This window comes from Anoplolepis gracilipes, chromosome 17 (genome assembly GCF_047496725.1).
Source record: "Anoplolepis gracilipes chromosome 17, ASM4749672v1, whole genome shotgun sequence".
NCBI lineage: Eukaryota > Metazoa > Arthropoda > Insecta > Hymenoptera > Formicidae > Anoplolepis > Anoplolepis gracilipes.
Window position 1 is genome coordinate 7,238,214 of NC_132986.1, and position 22,327 is coordinate 7,260,540.

At 32.2% G+C, this 22,327-nt stretch overlaps 1 protein-coding gene across 6 annotated transcripts in view; it reads right to left on the reverse strand.

Annotated features, from left to right (window-relative positions):
* LOC140675429 (ankyrin repeat and sterile alpha motif domain-containing protein 1B) overlaps window positions 1-22,327 on the reverse strand; it is an 82,987-nt gene that overhangs the window by 3,640 nt on the left and 57,020 nt on the right. For all 6 annotated transcript variants that reach the window (XM_072909915.1, XM_072909916.1, XM_072909917.1 and 3 more), the window contains 4 exons: window positions 10,990-11,186; window positions 5,764-5,876; window positions 2,032-2,273; window positions 126-280 (listed from right to left, as the gene is read on the reverse strand). In XM_072909915.1, coding sequence (XP_072766016.1) covers window positions 126-280; window positions 2,032-2,273; window positions 5,764-5,876; window positions 10,990-11,186 — 707 coding nt within the window. The remainder of the gene's footprint in view (window positions 1-125; window positions 281-2,031; window positions 2,274-5,763; window positions 5,877-10,989; window positions 11,187-22,327) is intronic.

The following is a 22,327-nucleotide window of genomic DNA, read 5'->3' on the forward strand; positions in this document are numbered from 1 at the left end:
AGATAGATAGAGAGAGAGAGAGAGAGAGAGAGAGAGAGAGAGAGAGAGAGAGAGAGAGAGAGAGAGAGAGAGAGAGAGAGAGAGAGAGGAGAGGGAGAGAGAGATTCTCGCATTTCATCACTCACCCATGAATTTCCTGCCGGTTTAGGGTCGTTTGACAGATCAATTAGTAAATTCTTCTGGCTTTCATTACGCCGTTGTTGACCATTCTGCTTATTTTGTTCATTAATCTTGCCAGTAGTGGTTCTTGTCTCGTTGGCGTTCTTTTTCTCATTGTTATCTGCAGTCAAAGATACAGATCAAATAATTAGTCGGTATCAAACAGAATGTATAACAGAAAGAAATTGCCTATTATTTCCGAATAAATTGATAATATTGAATAGAAAGATAGAATTTTGTTGCAAATAAATATGGAAATACTATTTATAAAGCACTTGAATATTAAGTGACTAATTATTCACTTTTATCTTAAAGGCGGTTAGTAAAAATTAATTTATTGTTTAAATTTTGAGAATTTAAATATGATTAAGTCTTGGTAAATACACCAAGAAAAATATGTGCCCTGTGCACTTATCAGTTTCGCAAAAAAATTATTTTCTGCGAAATCAACGCACTACTATCCGCGTTTTTAGTCGGTCAGATTTTAAAGTTTCGTGTTTGCAAACATTAAAGAGCCTTATTTCTCAAGTAATTGTTTAAATTTTGTTTATAATTCGAATATTATCCGTGTATTAAAACTTATACTGGAAAAACATGATTCTTGAATTGAAAGAAGTTTTCGAAAATTATAACAATTTTGAGTTATGTAGAAAGATTTGATAAAAATATAGTTATGAAATATCGCAATAAAAAGATTTGAAGATGCGAATTCATTCTTTAGCGGATTGATACAAAGAAAATATTTATTTTTGAAATGAAGCATCACCTACATATACCTTCCTAAAGCTCTGCACCTCCAAATATTTGATGCAATATTCAAAAGCGACATATTTCCATGCAATATGCATAAAATAAAATACTTGAAAAACTAATTTAAAAATCAATAAACTAGTTTTACGATACAGCAAGAATCAAATCGCTCGATTATGAGAGTATCGGTTTAATCTAGCGTGTAAATTTTTTTCGGCACAAATGTGCTATCAAAGTAAATCTATCTTATGTTAGGAATGGGAAATAATACTGCATTAATGAGAAATATTCAACAAAAATGTTAAAAATGTAAACTTTTAAAAGAGAATTATTTCTGCAATGGTTTTATTTTCTCTATAATATTTTGCTTATCAGTTTTACATCGAAATAACAATCTGGTATTAAATAAGTACGAAATTATACGAATTAAAATTATAATGCTTTCTACTTTCCATATTTATTGTTAAATGTTATTAAAAGAAATAAATATTATTAAAAGAAAGAGGATTATAAAACCGAGAATGTCCAAAAGTAAAATTATAATACTTTTCATTGTTGCAGAGTGTGTACGCCATCCTCAATATTAACGCACAATTTCCTGCCTCTTTCGCTCGGTGCCAGGAAGCACCCCGCAATATCCGTACTCTCGGCGGGTTAAGTGCAAAACCCATATAGGCACTGCACTTCACGATCGTAGCAGCCACCTCTTTATAACCCCACTCACACAAACCTGCTCCAGATTAAAGCAAGCGGCAACTTTTCCGAAGTGTGGAAAAACGAGAGTAGGCTCTATTTCTACTTACTTGATGATGAATTTATTTAATTTTTCCTCAAGCTCTAATCGCGCGTAACTTGCGTTTTAAAAAGCTTCCAACTTTGCTTAAATTAATAATTATTTAATTTATATAATTATATTTAATTATATAAATCTTTTTTTTAAAGATCTGAATATTTCTTCAACACTCTTCATTAAATTAACAGGACTTGTTAATAATATTTATTTCTCCTTACGTTTTCATTTTTTTTTTTTAATTTTCTTGCATTAAAAAATTTCTATATCGTTTTGAAAGATTACGACAATCGATTTTAGTGTACTACTACTAATATGAAAAGCTTTCTCACCAGTCTTGTCGTCCGTCAAAGGAGGACTCTTATCTTGCGCGTGATGGATCCTGGGATCGGACTGCGACAACTGCCACGCCTGATAAGCCGTGTTGAAGGCTTGTGCCACAGTCAGTGTCACTGTCTGCGCCATTTTTCTCTTGGGACAGAGAAACGCGTGACACTCCATCGTTTCGTTCAGATTCGTCGCGATGAACGCGAACACATGATCGTGCGTCGCGTCCGCTGAACAGTACGAGATCCTGAAACAAATGGTTAATGAAATCCGAATTACACACTGTAAGAAGTTACTTTTTATCAAAAATAATTTTTTTCTTATGTGTACCATTTAAGGAGATTGAAAGATATTACGCATATCTCAACATAAACCGCGTCTTTAGCAATGCTACAATCTGACTTTTCGTACATATATCCTGAATGATGTAAATTCAAATTTACCGCTTGCGGCGGCAGCTTCTTCCGTTTATGTCGCACAGTAGAATGTTTACTTCGTGTATAATAGTCGAAAATTCGCTGGAAGGCAAATCCAAAATTCCGAAAGGGAAGCGAGAATAATGCAATGTGTAAAGAAGGTAATGTGTGCGAGATGCATTGCGAACGTTTATAAAAGAACGGATGCAGTAATGTAACTGGCATTTTAGCAAGGAACTTAGGAGAACGTTCCAAGGCTCTTTCATCCCTATCTCATGTAAACGAGCTTTGTTTATTTTTAATATATATATATAATTTTTTTAAATATTTAATGTTTAATTTAACATTTAATATTTACCATATAAAATTACTTTACAAAGTAGCAATCAAAAATAAATACGGCATATATAAAATGATTCCTTACGCAAAAAAGAAATTTATATATAATAATTCTTTTTATTTTTTTTTTATACAGAACTTCCTTGTTAGAACGTTAATTTTCCTTCTTTTATTTTTTTCTTTTTTTTTCCTTTCTCTGATCCTCTCTTTCTTCAAATTTCTCTTTTCCTTTCTTTTTTTTTTTGGTTCACGAAGTTTTTAAGTTACGACATTGCTGGTGGGAACTGATAATACCGCTGGCCCCGAAATAATGCCCTTTAACGCTCTTAATCCCACGGCTTAATTTTATTCAGCCGTGCGTCTTTGCACGCCGGTTAATTAACTTGCCGTTAACGGCGCCAAACGGCGAGAAGGTTAAGGGAATTTATAACCGACACGTCATTTTTTTTTTTTCCTTCTTTTTTTGCACACACCCCCGTAAAATTTCTCGTTCGCCACTTCGGTACACCTCCGAGCGTATTATGCGCAAACGGAAAGCAAAGTCCGGCGGCGGGTTAACAATGGAACCTCATTCTAGTCGACCTCTAGAATTACGCGGTTGGTCTAACGAGTCCGCGGGATCATTATCGCGGGTGCGCGAAAAAAGTTCATCCATTCATTCGCGCCGCGTGAAAATTCGGCGAGACTTTCTTCCGAAACGTATCTTTTTGTAACTTTATTTTTTTATCACAGACGCTGCTGCATTCGATTAAATCTTGATCAGTATATATAACATAAATCTTATATGTTTTTATAATCTTATATGTAAAACCGATCCGGACAATATTTATATAATTTTCTTATTCAATTGTATATTTATATATCAACTAGACTTAATTAATAATATGATATGCATTTATCAACTAAACTTGTGAATATAAATTAAATCTTCTTTAGAAAGACAAACACATAACGATCTTTTAAATCCACATTATAAATCGAGAATCAAAAGTATATATATTCTGTACTTATAATCTCTGATGCATTAAAAGATACATAATTCAAAGATCGGTTCTTGATTGTGAAATTCAACATAAATTTTTTTACACCCAACTATTTTCACAAAAATGTAATTAAAAACTCTACTGTATAAAACTCCTATAAAAATTCAAATAAATAAAAAATAGTTGAAAAAATCCATATTTAGGATATTAAAATAAAATTTAAAAAAAAAAAATATATATATATATATATATATATGTACATATATAGATTTAAAATAAAATATAAGATATTGCTTTTTATGTAATTTATAATCTTCAACTTGATATATTTAATTTGATTGTTAACAATCAAATGTATATTTATGGAATGCTGTTTAGTTCTAATATTAAACAAGTATTTTTTTACGATGGATGGAAAATATTATGTATGTTACATAAAACATCACAAATCAGACTTAACGAAATCATCATTGCCACCAAACGTTTGTAATCCTCTCGACCATTAATGAGATTGAAAATTTCGCAATCTACAAATCGAACGGTAGCCCGATGAGAGGGAGATTGCACCAGAGTAACGGATCGGAAATAGCCGCGCCGATAATTTCCCGCAACGAAATCGTGCTCGTCGCATATCGCGCGCTCGCTGCATCATCATCGTCATGTCGTTGGATTGTCGATGCAGCTCCTCGCTATATGCATGTACATATATGTATATTTATATGTATATATATGTATGTATATATGTATGTATGTATAATATATACGTATGCATACATCGAATATAATTTGTCGCGGTTAGGTAGCTCCCGGCAAAATATGCAGCAAACGAGTTTCATTCGGCGCGATTAAAATTTCAAACGCGCATGTTCCGCCAAAAACAATTATTTATCGTTGCATTTCGTTCGTCATGTTTCTGTTATATTTTTGCCGCATCGAATAAAATAGGTCATATTTGTTTTAGGTAGAAAAGGTTTAAGTTTTAGGTTTTCTTTTTAGATAGAAAAAGTTTTTTTTATAGTAAAGCGCAAATTTTATTATATACTGTAAGATTGTTTAGATTGCATTAACAAAAAAGACGCTACTTTTGAGCGATAAGATAAAGGTAAAACTCATCGACAAATAACATAAGAATCGTGAATATCAAAATTAAGGAGATCCAAAAGCTATTCTATATTATTGACCAAAATTTAACCTAATATGACAATATATTTATTTAATATAAAAGTTTTGCAATTTATACACACAAAATAAGATAGGTTTCTGCTAGGAATTGCATGAAGGAATATTTGTGAACTTTTAGAAATGACGTCTGACGTGAGTTTGTGTTTCAATCTCGCACACTCACAGATGCACGAGATTAATTTTTTACAAATTTTGAAAATCTTTTTTACTAGGCTTCTGAAGTCATTTCCAAAAGTTTACTAATATTATGTTATGTTATTTCTAATGCGGACGCTATATCTCTTACACAAACATACCGTAGAAATTTTTATATTAAATAAATATTGTTACAACGTAACTGTCATCTTTTAATTGTTTATCATTTTTATATGAAATTATTAGTCCCCGCATGTTGTTTTTATAAATACTTTAATTGTAGAGAAGGATTTATCAATTCTTATAACCAAAAAAGAGATTTTCAAAATCTGTAATTCATGTTCTGTTGGTAGTTTTGGATCCCCTTAAAAATGTCGAAACTAAATGAGTAGATATTAAATGATACTGCAATGCTTTTTCTTTCAATTTTACTATAGAATGTAAGAATGTTTTTTTTTTATTTTAGTTTTATTCTAATTTCGAATTTCTCTATAATATTAACATTTAATGTCAATTTTTATGCAAATACTAAATACTTAAAAGATCTTGAAGTAAATACTTGAAAGATCTTAATTTCTTTGCAATTCGGCACGAAATCTTTCAATTGACGTTATTATATTGCTAATTCTATATTTAATATTATTTTATATTTTTATACTCTATCTTAATTTAATGTCTATACCTGTATATCGACACTTGAAGCTGATCCTCTTCGGTGGCTAAGTCCGTCATTCTAATTCCTCTCAAACTCACAGCCAAAGAGACCCTTTGTAGTTTTTTTCCACTTGCTTTTGCCTGCAACAAACGAAATAAATGGGATAAGTGCAATCATGCGCAACAGCTTTTGCTTATTACCAGATAAAATTTAATTTCATGAAAGTATCTTTGTTCTATTATTTCTTTCACAATTAATTTAACATAGTCTGATATAATAAAATACAAAAAATGTTTTAAAAAACTAAAATAAATAAAAATTCTGATTTTATAATCTTCAAATCTTCATTTAACGACCTTTTCTATGTATAGAAGACATATATTTTTATATTTAAAAAATATACACACATATAAAATATGATAATAAAGAGACATGTGTGATAAAATAGTTATAGTTGTTTCTATTTTCAAAGCCTTTATACCTTAATTTCTAATTATACATATAAATATTATTATTCTAATTTCTCCGCTCAATTAAGTCTATTTCTGTATTATATAATAATTTTTACATTCTCAAGATGTATATGTGTGAAGGAAGAGAAAAGAGTCTGTCAAAGTTTTTTAATTATTGTTAAAAGAGATTATTTTTTAATATTTTTAATATCTTTTTAATATCTTCTCGTAATATAATTAGAAGCACATCTTCTTGCCCCTTTTTTTCTCGATCATATAAAAGTTCTACATAAAAATTCTAATTAAGAAATTTCAAAAAAATAATCTGAAAAGTTTATCACTGAATATCAGATTTTTATTAAATTCAGAATTTTTTCTGTCAACAATAATTTCGTCGTTTATTCGAGTAATCTATGCAAAAACCATTAGAGTAACTCAGGAAGTTCCTTTAAGGGTAAATTCACGGCATAAATTTGAATAAAATAAAGCAATGCAGTAGTCCAGATTACATTTTTTAGAAATCAAATGTCTCGTTTCTAAATCGTATAAGCTTTCGCGTCGCTCCATGGCGATGCCATTACGAGGCTTCACGCGGATTAAGCGGTCCATTTAACAATTTAAGCAGTACATAGAGATCCCACCGTCTTAATCGCGATCGCGCGAAATTCCGGAACGTTCCTTAATCCTGCGATTCTCGAGCAAATCCTGCAACAGGCCTTTCTGTCGTGGATACATGATCAAAGAAGGATATATGTGTTTGCCTAATCCCTACTTACAATTAGCAATCCATCCGGGATTCATGATAATACAATTCGCGTCCAAAAATATTATCTACTATTAATATTTAATATATTCAAGAGAGTACCAAAAACAAAAATAAATTTAAGTTGGTTTAAATATATCGCAGCTTTTATCTCGAACCAACTTCAGATCAAAATAACTAAGAATAAACTAGAAGAAGTATTTGGAGCAAAAAGACTTTATAATGTATAGAATAAATATTGTAGAATATATATAGCAGCTGCGACTGATTTCGAATTGATTCGATTATTTGAATATAAGAAATATTTAAAATTTAATTCTTTCTATAATCTAAATTTATTATGATTGATATTATCATTGAACAAATAATGAAATACAAGAAGCTGATTACACGGTAAAGACAAATCTTATATTAAATTTCATATTTACATTTTAATAATGATATCAATAATTATCTATACCATTATTTTACAAGTCACTCGAGATTTTAATTAAATTCTTTGCCCTCTTCTGTTATAATAACAATCATTATTATCAGAATAACGAAACGAGGATTGTAATTTGTTTAAACTTGAATAAAATTCATAAAAATATAATTACAGATAATATTCTTTGACAATTTAACAAATCTTTTCATGGAAAGAGAGGAATGATAAACAAGAGTCGATAATCCTTTTCTGTCTCTTCGTTTATTTTATAATTACCACGTTTAATTTCCAGCAAGCGTAGTACTTCTACTTATTCAATATATTCCATAGCCTCCGGCAGCTATTTGTTGCAAGAAACCAGATATAATGTGTATTTCTCGCTTTTCCGATAAATTGAATATTTTAGTGCCTATTAGCTTCTTGTTTTAATTAGATTAAAATATTTTCATAGAATATCCTCTTTTTGTAGCTTTCTAATGTGAGCGCAACAAAATATTCTAGGTATTCTGTTTCTCTTTGACTGACAAGCAGCAACTTATATGTATTAGACTCATGTCTGTTAATTCAAATTACATCTAAAAGGTCACGCGGTAATTTAGAGCGCCTTGTATCAGCAAGCTTCTTGCTCTCAAACACTAAATACCATTATCAGCGAGAACTTGCGGGCAAGAGTTGCATGGTGGAAACTACGTGGAGTTACCTTTATGGTCGCGACAAGGCAAGACGATGCTATTAGACGCGCGAACAACATTATCCTCCACTTCGCGACTGAGACATTTTAATTAGTTAGGATAGACTTAGAGCAAATTATCTCGAAATAATAAAAACAGAAATATTTCTATGTTTAACCAACATGTCGATGAAACCTGTGAGGTGTAACATCTCGAAAGTGTCTAAAAATTAATTAATATTCACAATATAAATCATTTACGAAAGTTATTAAAAATACATTTCATAGTTAATTGCATATTATATATGATTAATTTCTGAAAAGAAAGTTCGTTTCCTAATGAAAGACTAAAACAGGCGATCAAATTTATTCCTACGGTTGACAAAGGATACCATAGAGACGAAGTCTCTTTCAAACTCAGAGTATAGCTGCGACGCTGTGAGAAGGAATTAACAATATAATGGACGCAATTACGCAGGTACAAAAGACGACGTGAGAGAAAGAGAGAGAGAGAGAGAGAGAGAGAAAAAGACGAGTCCGACGGGACAGTTAGCGTGAAAAGACGAGGTGCAATGCAGGTTTTGATCAGGAAGTTTGCCGACGCGGAATACGATTGCACCTGTCGGGAAACTTTCGAATGGATCCAAATCGAGATAACTCGCCGTTCACAAAAACCCGCAACCAGAACTTCTTGTTCGGCATTGTAGACGCGAGGCAGCAAAATCGTTTGAACTATAAAGCAGCTTAGTGCAACACGAACAGTCAAATCGGGCAACGTACTCCATGTTTTATGTTGTTATCCACGACTTGCAGTTACACATTCATAGTTAGATCGTGCTTTCGGATATTATAAATGACTTTTATAATTGTATTTGTTGTACAATATATATTATGCATATAATTTTATAAATTTTATATGACAATATATATTCTGTATATGTTATATTTATTCGAAAATTATAAATATATTATAGAAGGAGAGAAAGAAAGAAATTCTCTCCTCATGAATAATTTTTATCATAAAAATTTGGTAAATATTGTGAATTATAAAAATAATATTTATATTTCTTTTATATTATAATAAATTATAAATTTATTTCAAGCATTATAGATTATTTATCATTAAAATGTTCAAAATTCTCTGGCATGCGCATTTTAATCATGTGTTGACTAAAAATCCTTCTCGTTAATAACTATCTCGGAAATTGCCAAAGTATGTACACTACCGTTTTCTGCGTTGCTGTCCATATAATCTCGCGGTACGAGTCATAATCGCTTCGAAATTGGAATTATATGAGGCACGCAAAGTTTCGTTATTAATTAATTATGTGCCTCGAATCGTTGCTAAATCGCGTAAATTCATTCCCTCTCTGATTACGTTATTCAACAAGGATTTCGCAAAATTTGCTAAATTAAATCAAAACTAATAGTACTTTATCATTCCCAAATTTATTTTCTTTTCAATTTGTGATTCATGATAAAATCAATTTTTAAATAATTCTTGTAGTACGTTTATCAAATTAATTAATATAATTTTGATAGATAAATCATATTTATTATAGTAATATTACATTAATTACTAATACAAAAACGGTATTCAAAGTATGCAAAACTCTATCAAACGATATATAATAAATTCGTTATAAATATTTTTTCTCGGAATAATTTTTTATATATAAATTAATTTTTATTTTTAATAAAGCGTAAAAAAATCACATATTCAACGCGATATTTTCGCATATGAGAAAAGTAAAACTCGTTTCATTGGAAACGATATAAACGATGTTGGCGATATTTCATGTACGAAGTCGAAGGTAATTAACGGATGAGCGGAAGTTGGATCAAACGTTTCTAATTAATGCCGCTTTTTATGTTATCGTATTCGCTTTTCATCGCGTTTTTTGCTTTATGTTTTTAATTTCCGAACTCCGTGGCTATTAATATAGCTACGATTGGAAAACGCATTCATGATTCGCCAAAATCTTCATCGTCGATCGACAACATCCGCCAGGTTGTTGAATAATGAAGCATGAAAAACAAAAAAAAAGAATTAGACAAATTCCTCGTCAGCCGTGACAGAGACAAAGCGACGAATAAACGCGGCACAAAGTAATCATGATTCATTTTCATTAGCTTTATTAACGGACTCGTGGCTACGCGCGGAATTAGTATCTTGCAATTTCAATTAAATTCTCTTCACGGCGGCCGCGTCGGAAAATGGTTTAAAGTAAATTACGCGGCGCGATACAATTTCGACGATAAATAATACAGTGGCAATCTCCGATGCGGATGGTAAACCTGCTTTCTCTTTCTCTCGCTCTCTCTCTCTCTCTCTCTCTCTCTCTCTCTCTCTCTCTCTCTCTCTTCTCTCGACAAATGTCAAATTTGTGTTAATAATTTAAAATTCTGCACAAACTATATTACACGCGTTTGCGGTATAAAACATAACGTAAATATGTCTTATAAATTTAAAAAAAAACGATCAGAAAAATGTCTCTATATTTAAATATACATAATTTTAACATTTGTACATTTTGTATATGGAAAGAAATATAATTTACATATTGTTTAAGAAAATATAGTGCAAACTTATTATATTATTTTTCTAGGTCATTAATTTAAAAAAATGATGATGAAAATTTTTTCAAAGCTAAATTTAATATTGTATAATATAGAATGTAAATCAAATATATGGCGGAAACTTTGCAAATTGGGCACGATCTTTTATTTTCTGATATTTAATTATTTGGGATATGATTTATAACGTATAAAAAATAACGATAAATCAATAAAGAAAGAAATGAAAAAAAAACATAATTCACATAAATTTAATGAAAACTAGTTTAAAAATGCAATTTGTGATTAAAAGAATTGCAAGGCTAGAAATGCTGTTTCAGAATACGTTGTTAAGAAAAATCGTGAAAAGATTTCGAATACGCACCATGGTGATAACGGTCTTGATAGCTTCCGCCGTGGCCTCCTCACTTGAGGGTGTCTCGACGAGGGTGCTGCCCAAATATTTGAGGGTGAACCTCGCTTCGGACGTATCCTCGGATTCCTCCCCATGCGTCGTGCCTGCCGAACCGCCACTCTCTACGCATTCGCGGCTGTTTGCCAACGCCCATTCCTCGCATAATTCTGAAAGTTCATATCGAACAAAATATTGAGATGCTATAATTAGTTTAGGAACATTTGTTGCGTAAAATCACAATAAACCCTATTCAATTTAAATCAAAATAAATTTATCGTGAAAAACGTTTTATCGTGCAAATATTTTAAAGAAAAAAAATATACATATATCGTAATCCTAAAAGTCGATTCGAGAATTTTACATCATAAATTTCGACTGTTAAGCTTGCGTTGAATTTATGATCAGAATTTACGATGGATAACGCGAAGGTTTTTGCAAATTAATATTGCAGAAACTAGAGAAATGTGAGAGCAGAAATTTGAAAACCACTACTCTCTTCACGGACACACGAATCCGATGGAGATAAATGTTACGGTAGACGAAAAGGGGGATGACCGATGTAACATTAGTCCAGGTTCGTGCAACCACATAAGCCAACCTCGTTGTCTGTCCACTTCGTGACAGGAATAGCCGCACGTGTGTTACAATAATGGATGCCCGGGTGTGTATATCGTTCTCCGGTCCAAAACTTGTCGAATAGTTGCAATTCCACGTCAGAGAAATTGCGATGCGGCAAAAATGTCAAATCGCTATTTTATAAAACTCAATAATGAAAAGTGAAAATATTTAAAAATGTACAGGAAATTGAATTCATCACTTTCGAGGGGAAGTTATAATTATTGCAAAATAAAATAAAAAGTTCAATTTCCGAATCGATAGAACTTATAAAAATTATAAGGTAAAAAACAAAGTTGCCTTACTTTCATGCACGATAAAAGAGAAAAGTACTTAATATTTATAATTTAAAATTCATAGAAAACTATATGTTTTGAAGGAAGTAAAATTAATCATCTCATCCTTGAAAAAAAGAATTGTAAGAATTGTTATAAAAAAAATTAATATGTATTTATTTCAGAAGTAAATTTTTATCAATATTTTTTATACATTAATGACACATTGATTATTTTGTTTAAAACTCAATAATTACAGTTAATTTTTTATAATATAGGCAAATATAATCGAAATTACAAGAGAGGAAATTTGCAAAACCGTTTTGTTACAATTCGTCTTCGTCATAAGTTAACGAAACAGTATAGTTGTTCGCGTTATTGCTCGCTTGCGAGAAAGTCTGAAAGTACGTGGGCGAGTGTCCGTATGACATTATTGTCGACTTCACCCGCGGAACAATTTCGTAAAAGTGGCGAAAACTCGTTACTACTCTTGTGATGTGCCAGGGCACATCGTGACGTGCGATCGAGAAAAGAAAATCGAGTCTCGCGTGCTCCCGCGGTCATCATTCCTACGAATATATTCCTTTAAGAAAGTTAGCAGGTTCGCGCTACAATGTGTCAAAAAGTTTTCGTACTACCATGGCACGACGATATATGCGGTCCGATTTTCTCACTCTGTGACACGCGGCTCTCCTCGCAAATCGACCGGAAAAATAAAAGTCGAAGTACAAATCGAATAATCCGATAGAAATCATGAATCGCGTGGCGTATAACGTACGTATCTCTAAAGTCTTCCTTTCAACTACAAATTTCTCCATAAAGTTTGAGATGAAAAGAAATTGCATTTGAAAATTTATTTAATTTTAAATATTCTAATAATACTATTTAAAATTAAGCCTTACTAAAATAAAATCGGTGTTAGAAGTTAGATTTTATAAAATAACGTATTATAATTTTTGATTAAGATTACTTTCTTTAAAGAATTGACATTCGTATAATAAAATAAAGTTTTGATTAATTCGATTTAAGTGGATTATTTTTTTGCCACATACAATATATGTATATACAAAATATATGGCACTCGCCATAGGTGAATAAAAACAGACAGTAGATGTTTCCGTAAATCGAAAAACGCGGAGGACATAAAAGTGCAGGAAACGCGTTCGCTGCCTGCCCCATTTGTATCAATTTGTCAATGAACACTTCCTGTTTATTTTTTTTTCTCCCGTATGAGCGACTATCAATCTTTAACAATCTTTTAACGTCCGAAAAGATTCTCGCTCGATTTCATGATAAAAGCGACTGCTCCGAACAATTTCTCCGATAAACGTCGTATTGTGAAATGCATTTTGACGTACCGATATCGTGATTGCGAGATGCATCATATCATGTGCGTATAGCTGACAAGATCTCTTATATTGAAATTTATGATAAAGTGACTCTCTTCCAATAAATTTCTCGCCTTAGAAAAATTAATTTTGAAAGTATTTTAGATTTTACAAAAAAAATCCCATTAATAAATATTATTGTAAATTCAGATCTCCTATTTTTATTTTCATACAGTATTTGTATGAGATATGCCATATAATTTTTTTTATATATAATATGTATTTTAAATTATATAAAATATAATATAATATTTTTAATACAACACACATTATATATAATAATAAATACTAAAATATTTAAATTTTAAATTAAAAAATTTAAATTTGATATAAAAAATATTTTAAAATACATTATTTTTATTATTTCTTTAATGCAGATTAAATGTTAATATATATCATGTATATTTTTACATTATAATTTATATTATGTTCATGGAAAAAGAGCCGTTCAATGTTAACATGTTAACATGGCGGATTTCGCAGACCGTGGTGCGATAAATTTAGTCATGACACGAATATATATTCCACGGATGTTTACTTCAATGGAATAAAAAGAATTGACTTCGAAGCCAATCGCAACGAGTATTTTAATATTTCAACGGCTGCGTTGACAGGGTACTACGTGAAAGCCATTCTGCGCGCGACGTCGTTGACGGAAACGCAGTACCATCCGGCTGAAAATTTATGCCTAACCACTATCCTCATCCGGCGACACAGCGAGATATGGAAAACCAATATGTGTATGGTGTGAAGTTCCACTGAGGAAAAGGTAACCGAAGGAGCAATGAACGCGGTGATAATTTTCAAGTATTATTTAAAATATTTCATCGCTTTCAAAATTTTTAATAATATAAGTTATCGATTTTTTATAACAAAATTTGTAGCAAATAAATTTTTGTTTTATTTCTTCAACAATTCCCCTCTTGGCACTTTACGTATAAGACTCCTACAAAATTTATGAACTGTAATAAGGACGATATTACGTCGATAACATAAATTTTACGAGCCCTTCGATGTAAGAGTATCTCGTCGAACCAAGTGTTTTCACGGAGAATCTTCAGGGACACGCAGTTTTCATAACGAAATGGAAAGATCTCGCGGCTCGTTTTATTCTCTGGTCCTTGTCATAGCTCGCGGCAACGAATTCTCTCTATCTCTTTATCTTTTCTTTCTTTCTCTATCTCTCCCTTGGGCAAAAGCAATTTGTGGGGTGCTTTTTCCGCCGCGGATGCGGACTAGGCGAAATTGGCCAATTACCTGAAGTTTTTCAGCAATTACTAAAACGACCGCGAAACGGCTGAGCTGGAGAGAGAAATTAACCATCCGAGAAATTGGAAGTGAGAAAGAGAAAAAGAGAAAATGCTCGCGCGCGTGTTTAGCAGTCTAATTTTTACACTTGGCAGATTTATTCGCGTTCACACGGTCATAATCGACTGTACTTAACGATGCGATTGCATCGTAAAATCAGTGGTACGACGGATAAAACACATATCTTGAGATATAAATCTCTTTTACATAAATAGTTGGAATAAAAACGAAAATATCGATCTAGCCGTGGACTGACCGCGAATAAAATCTTCGTCGGGGACTTTTCAGAGCGTGCCAATCGGTTTTATTTCCACCCGCACTTGACTTTCGATCTGATTCGTCCGATGTATACGCGAGGATAACCGCGGAGGAAACTTTGTCCCTCAAGCTTGTTTTGTGCGCCAACACGGGATTTTTCCTCTCCTGCATTCAATACGTACTGTTGAAGAACGATAGAAATGGAATTGATGTAGCCTCTCTCTTTTCTTTCTCTCTTTCTCTTTCATTTTTTCTCTTTCTCTCTTCCCTTCGCCTGAGTTTTCTTGCGAATTCGCTCGCGAATGTAATCTTATCGATGCAACGAGGAACATCGCTGCAATTCTCGACGCGCATTTATACATAGTGTACGTAGATTTGTTTCTTTGAAAAGAGATAGATTAGATTGTGAATGGAAAACGATTTATAATAGCGAGACATCCAACAATAAAGAGATATCGCGTATATATGTATTTTACACACAGTGTATCCTTTAAACCACCTTTAAACGAAGTGCGCTTTCAGCCCATTAAGTTTAACTGTAGCTAAAAGGCTATTGAGTTAAAGTAAAAGCTAGTTTCTTGAAAAATATTGGAGAAACCATTTTCTTTCTAAAAAATATAAGTCGAAAATGTTTGTATACCTTTTGTACGTGTTAAAAAAAGTTCATTAAGAGACGATACTTGTGCTAAGATATGTCAAAATGATATTTCCAGTTCTGCGCACACGAGATTATCAGACTAAATGTCTTCCGTCGTCGCTGCTCGTTAAAAAGAGATAAATGATGATTTTACTGCGCAGTAATCAATGGGTACCACGTGCTGAGAAGGCAGAAAAACGAGAAGGAAAGCTAATGCGACGGTTCCAGCGATTGCCATTACGCCCGTATTTCGTGACGACGATTCACCATAGGATTTCTATTGAATACGGTTTTCCATCTGGAGAGTTGTGCGCGTATCCATATCGGTTACGCGCTTTCATTCGTTTCTCCGGTCCACGACATGTGACTGCTGCCGGATATTTCTTTTCTCCCCTACATGCACGCCGAATATTTCTCTACGCGAAATCACAACTGAATTCCATTGCTGCTACCGATAAAGTTCGACAATATGAAATTATTGAACGAATTCCTTCCTCTCGCGTCTTTTCTAGTCTACAAAATTGCGGGTGCACAAATGCGAAAAAGCGTGTACTAACACTCGTCTCACGCAATTCTTAAATGTCGATTGAATCTATAGCTCGCAATATTTTCAAGTAAAAGCATTATCAGTTAATAGTTTTAATTCTAATATCTCAATTAAAGTCTTGTTTAATTTCTTGGACTAATTTAATAGATAGAAATTACTCTAATCTTTAAACGTGTAGTTATCAGTTATTAACAGTTCGAAAAGGAAATGCGGAAAATATATAATTAAATTACATAAAATTATTTATACTTAATATTTTATTTAATATTGTAATTTGATAATATATATATATATATATATATATATATGTATGTATATATTATATATTATAATTTTACATTATATCATATGTATTATAATTTTTATTTAATTAATTCTCATATTATAAATCTAATATTTAATAAGAAAATTTTAATTTTTATTGAATTCGCCTTGATAAATAAGAGAAACGTACACAAAACCGTGTTGTTTTATGCATGCGATCAAATGTGTTTAGAGCTGGCTGGTAGGAATATCGAACTGCATAGTAAATGTGTATAAACGTACGAGCACAAACAATGCAGCCGCGAGATGCAATCGGTGAAATTAAATCGGCGAAAATTGGCCTCCAACTTGCGTGCACCAAAAATTTCCCATTTCCCTCGACAGGATTGTTTACAACGAGTAATGGCAAAAAAAAGAAAGAAAATCCCGTTAAATTTTTTTTTTATCTAGGAAGAAAAGAATATTCTAGAAGTCACACTTTCTCTCGCATTTTATTTTTCTGCCATAAGTTTCTGCCTACGACGTTGATATAATCATATTATTATAAGATAGATATATATTATAAATTTATAAATAAATAAATAAATAAATATATATATACATACACACACACACACACACACACACACACACACACACACACACACACACTTCGCGACTAACTTTGCAAGCGCGTGAAAAGATTATTATTCAAGATTTTTTTATAGAGACAATAATTGGATCGCAATTTTATTCCATCGAATATAACGACTATTACCAAGAGAGAAATTTACATAGATTTTCAAAGCAACGCGATTTACGAAGCTCGTGTTGTGTACGATTTATATGGAATATTTAACTGTCTTTGCAAACGAGAAAAAAAATGTCTTTACTTTATAAGCAAAATACTGCTCGATCTGCAATATGTGTTTCGAAGAGATTTCCGCTTGATGAATGAGAATGGAAAAGCAAAGAACTAACAATAAGGGAAACTGAACTTATTCAAAAATATTGTCATTTGGCTTCCGTGTTTGAAAATGAGTTTTTACTTTAATCCGATTTACTCTATTCAAACCTGTCAAACTCTTATTATATGCAGTTTTAATTTTATCCCTCAGAAAATCACATACTTTATATATTATGCAATTTATATTCTAAAAAAAGAGAAGCACAACGTGTTTAATAAATTTTTTGTAATGTAACAGAGACACTGGTAATCGCTATTAATAAATCTTTTTCAATCAGCGTTTTTTCAAGACACCTTCCAGAATTCTCGTGGAAGTTTCTTGCATTTTCCATTTGCACGCACAGCAACTCGCAATGTTTCGCTCTAATCGAAATTCTAAACGAAAGGGAGGCCTCAGAATTGACATAAAGCTTCTCGAAGTTACACAGCATCGATTCACGTGGCGGCGAGGAAGTGAATCGCCGCTCGACTAAAGAACGGAGCTCAATAAACTCGAGATCTTTATTTCCGGCGATACGGGGGATGAACCCTAGTGAGATACGTCTAACTGGCGCGCAGCAGTAAAACCGCACTTTACTCGAACGAGGTGATGGCGGTGGTAGATGTCACGTTTTATTTATCTCCACTAGTGAGAGTGACTTGTGCTTCGCACGGTATTTGTTGCTCCATAAATAACAAAATAACAAAATGCTTCTTGTATAATAATAAATTAAATTAATCAAACATCTATGTAAAGGTTAGGTTTAAATTCAATAAATCGGTGAAGAATCAACAATCAAAATTTATTTAAATAACACTAATATAAATGATTAAATAGAGTGGAATACTTTCCTAAATCTTCTATATATCGAATAAAAAAAAAAAAAAAAAATACGCATAAAACGAAAATTAAATCAAATTATATATAAAAAAGATCAGATGCAAAAATTATTTGTAAAGGTAAGATCGACTTTATGAATCGATCCAGAAATATAATATTAAAATGTAATATGGGAAAAGATTTTTAGCATGGAAACGTGCTCAGCATATAATCCATTCTCTATCCATTTCTTAGATAAAATTATCTCGTCTCCGTGCTCCTGATTCGTACAGCAGCGGCATTTCTCACGATAAGGCATTCATAGGTTTTTCCACCTCATAAACAACCGTGCGCGCAGAAGCTGTAATCGCGTTTGCATATTTACGTATTATAGTTCTTCGATAGTGAAATACGCAATTTTTCTGCCGATTACGCGCGTAGTCGAGATTCGCGTAAAAAACATATCGATATTTATACGATCCTGCGATAGCTTATTAAAAAGATAAGATGAAGTTCCATGAATTTAAATGTATTTGCAAAAAATAATAGTTCAAATTTTTACTCTTTTGAACCTTTCAAATTATAATATATAATTCCGAGATCAAAATCTTTTGCATTTCCTTTGGACAAGAAATGAGAAAATTTTGCAACTTAAATGTATAGTAGCTAATTTCTATAATTGTAGTACGAGAATTATTGCGCGATGTAATAGCAGCAAATTAGCAATTAATTATAAAAAATAAAAAAGGAAATAAACGGAAATAGTTTTTTTTTTTCAACAAATGTAGGAACCGCCTGTATATATATATATATGAACAAATAGCTCATCTTAATAATGACAATGGCGAAAGCAATCGTCCACGTAATCTCAAAGGAACGGCCGATTCATTTGAATACGGTAGCGTTGTTTTACCAGGCAAGCGTAAAATATTCATGGCTTTTTCCAGCTCGTAAACCCGAGACCCACGTATATCCGCGGGGATCGAAGACCGGATTTCGGCACATAAATTATTCGTGCAATATACGTATACGTATTGCGCGGTCCTGAGAAACTTTTAATTGTGAAACTTCGCGCACGCCACCATAGCGGCCATTGTGTATTCGCGCTTTCGTGTTTCCCTTAATTTAGGAAATAAGCGAAATAGTGAAACGTTATACGAATGCAGCTGAGAAACTATAATACTTATTTTTGCCATTGTTCTGCTTCGAAAGCCGAACAAAATATACTTGAAAGGAATATAATGAATATTATATCATAATAATACGAGAAACATTTCTTTGGGAACTGCTAAAGCCAATTATTTATCAACGAATGTTCCTAATAAAATTTAATCAAGTCGCAAATATTGTAGCTTTTATCGTTTTTATATCAGAATGATGAAAAATAGAATCTGATGTAGAAGAAAAAGCAGTAATTGAGCGTTAAAATAAGACGCGACAAAGCAAAATGACAATCTGTGCAGATGGCAAGCAGTGGTGGAATCAACCTCTTCTTTTTTGAAAAGAGATTCGTCGTGACGAAAACTGTGCATCTTAATTTGCCGTCGTCATTCATCTAGTAGTACCTTAATTTTGGCGGCTTTTCGCAGTTTCCCTACTCTTTACGAGATTATTATACGGGAAAGAGTAATGGATGGCTTGTGCTTCGCCATGAACGTCGACTTCGTTATGGCGAAACACACGCTTTGGTCTATTCGATATATATGTATTAGTTGAGAGGCAATTCTGTCGTTTGTGTCTATGCAAATATAAATCAATTCGAAATAATAAATTTCATAAATCTATCTCAATGAATTCTCAAGAGTCATTTTCATTTTTACTTTGAGAAATATAAAGTTAAAGGCAAAAAATAAGGTAAAAGGAATATCATTGAAAAGGTAAAAGAAAAATGATTGAAGATATTATTAAAGAGAGTTCACTTTCAATTAATAAATTATTTACCGCAGTGACTGGTATGAGAGAGACGACAGGCAAAGTACACTATGTTGTTTGAGAACACTTTAAAGATAAAATCTGAATATTTTAAATAAAAATATTTTTATTTTATTGAAAAATTCTCCGATGTTATTGATATTGGAAAAAATAAAAATTGGTGCAAGAGAGAGAGAGAGAGAGAGAGAGAGAGAGAGAGAGAGAGAAAGAGAATAGAATAATTTTTTTTTTAAATAGATCGATATTTTTTAGATTGATCGTGAAAAATAATTAAAAATCCAATAATTAAAAATTTCCAATTAAAAGATAAATTTAAGAAAAGTACGATCGAAATATATATTCTAGTATCCACTGAATGTTCCACTTGTAGATAGAATATCACCGCATCAAATCGATGGCTGATACATCGTTTCCACGTATAGAGCGCTGCAACGAGATAAGGAAGCCTCAATGCCGTATACTCGGCATTCTTGCTGTTGCAACAGTGTCTCTCCGAAACACAGTGTCTCTGTACTTCCCTTGATTATGTGAGTGGAACAAGGACGATCATGCATAGCCACAAGCTATGTCGAGAAACGCGCTTCTCCTCGCTTACTCTCGCGGGTACAAACTTTTTAAAGTCACGTTATTAACTAATTTCGTTCGCCTCAAGCGTAAAAACAACGCTTACAACTAATTAAAAAATGCAACAACAACGATAATATGGCTGTGCTTATCCTTCCGATACGTTGGTTTCTTTATTCATGCGAAAAGAAATTTAAATTTTTTATAAACCATCTCTTTTCTCTCTCTATGAACGATTTTCCACAAAAAGTTTTATAAATTTTTACTGATTTTTACTTTTTACTGTTCAAAATAGCCTTTTGGCAAAATTCTGTTGTATCAGACATAATCAATTGTATTAATCTAACCTTAATTTCCTATATATATATAATTTGTGTGTGTTAATTAAATATTACTCTTTAGCTTTGAAAGATTAAAAGAAATTTTCTCTTCTAAAAAATAGACTTTAAGAGCTGATGCAATCGCTACTTTTATTGTCCGTTTGACATAGCGCAAAAAGCAAAAGAGAAAGAAAGGTCGTTGGTGGTACATAGTGATGTAACAGAATGAACTTTTCAAAGTCACGTTAGCGATCCGTTTAATTGCACTTGTGCAGTGAAAGAGGACTGTGTTCTTTTGGTGAATAATTAAAAACTACATATATATCCCGAGTATTCCAAAGCAAGGTCATGTCAAACGAAATTATTCGCAAAATCTTTGCTTCAGAAAGAAACAAAACAAGTGTTGAGAAAAATATGAATCACTTTATAATGCATGCTTATATATATAATAATAATAATAATATAATAATAATTTATATATAAATATAAAATAAATAATAAATTACATTAGTAAAGACAATATATATATTAATTTATAAATACTACATAATAATTAATATATAATGAGCATATATTATAATTGATAAATGTTTACTAAATAAAATTGTATTGATAAAGCGTCTATCAAAATATTGTAATCACTTCGCTTACAAACGTTACTTTAGGTTGTTCTAGCAATTTGTAACATAAAGCGTGTCATTTCTCTTACAAGTATCTACTATGTGTTATCAATTTATTTTTCGCTAATATATAATAAAGATTGTGTATTTTTTCTGTTCAAATATCAAATGTAAAAAAATGTACATTTATACAAATACATGTTAGATACAAACAAACAACATACATATAGAAGATCGAAATAAATGTTTACGGGTGCTTTTTTTCTCTTTCGCTGTTTTGTCTATCGATATAAACGCGCTTTGCGAAGTTATTCCCCGTGAAAATCGGCATTATTGTAACGTCCATACTCGAACAAGTGCGATAGGTAATTGGATCGAACTCGCGCCGGGCACTGACTCGAGTCAAGTTTCACCGTTTCTATATTTCGCGAAAGTTCACGTGCTGACTTTGAGAGAACCGGAGTCCGCTTCGGCTTTCGCGTCTGTTTCCATGGATTTAGCGATCTCCGAATAAAGGACGGTTTAGAAAGGAGGAGGAAAGGGGAAGGAAATGCCTGGCCGTATCCCTAAGGGTTTGTAGGAAGTATCTCACTGGATAATTAATCCTGCTCCACGGAGTGCACGTTCGACCGCGTGCTCGATTTAAGGATATGAAAGATGCAAAACACGAGATATATAAGGGAAGATTCGACCTTATTCTGTAAAACTGTGTGAAAACATCTAACGGTATGTACTATCTTTTTTGAAGGGGCGCGCGCGATCCTCTATTCTCGTGAAAACTGTCCCTAAAATATACAACGGCACGGAAAATACATCGCGCTTTCTTTTTACAACC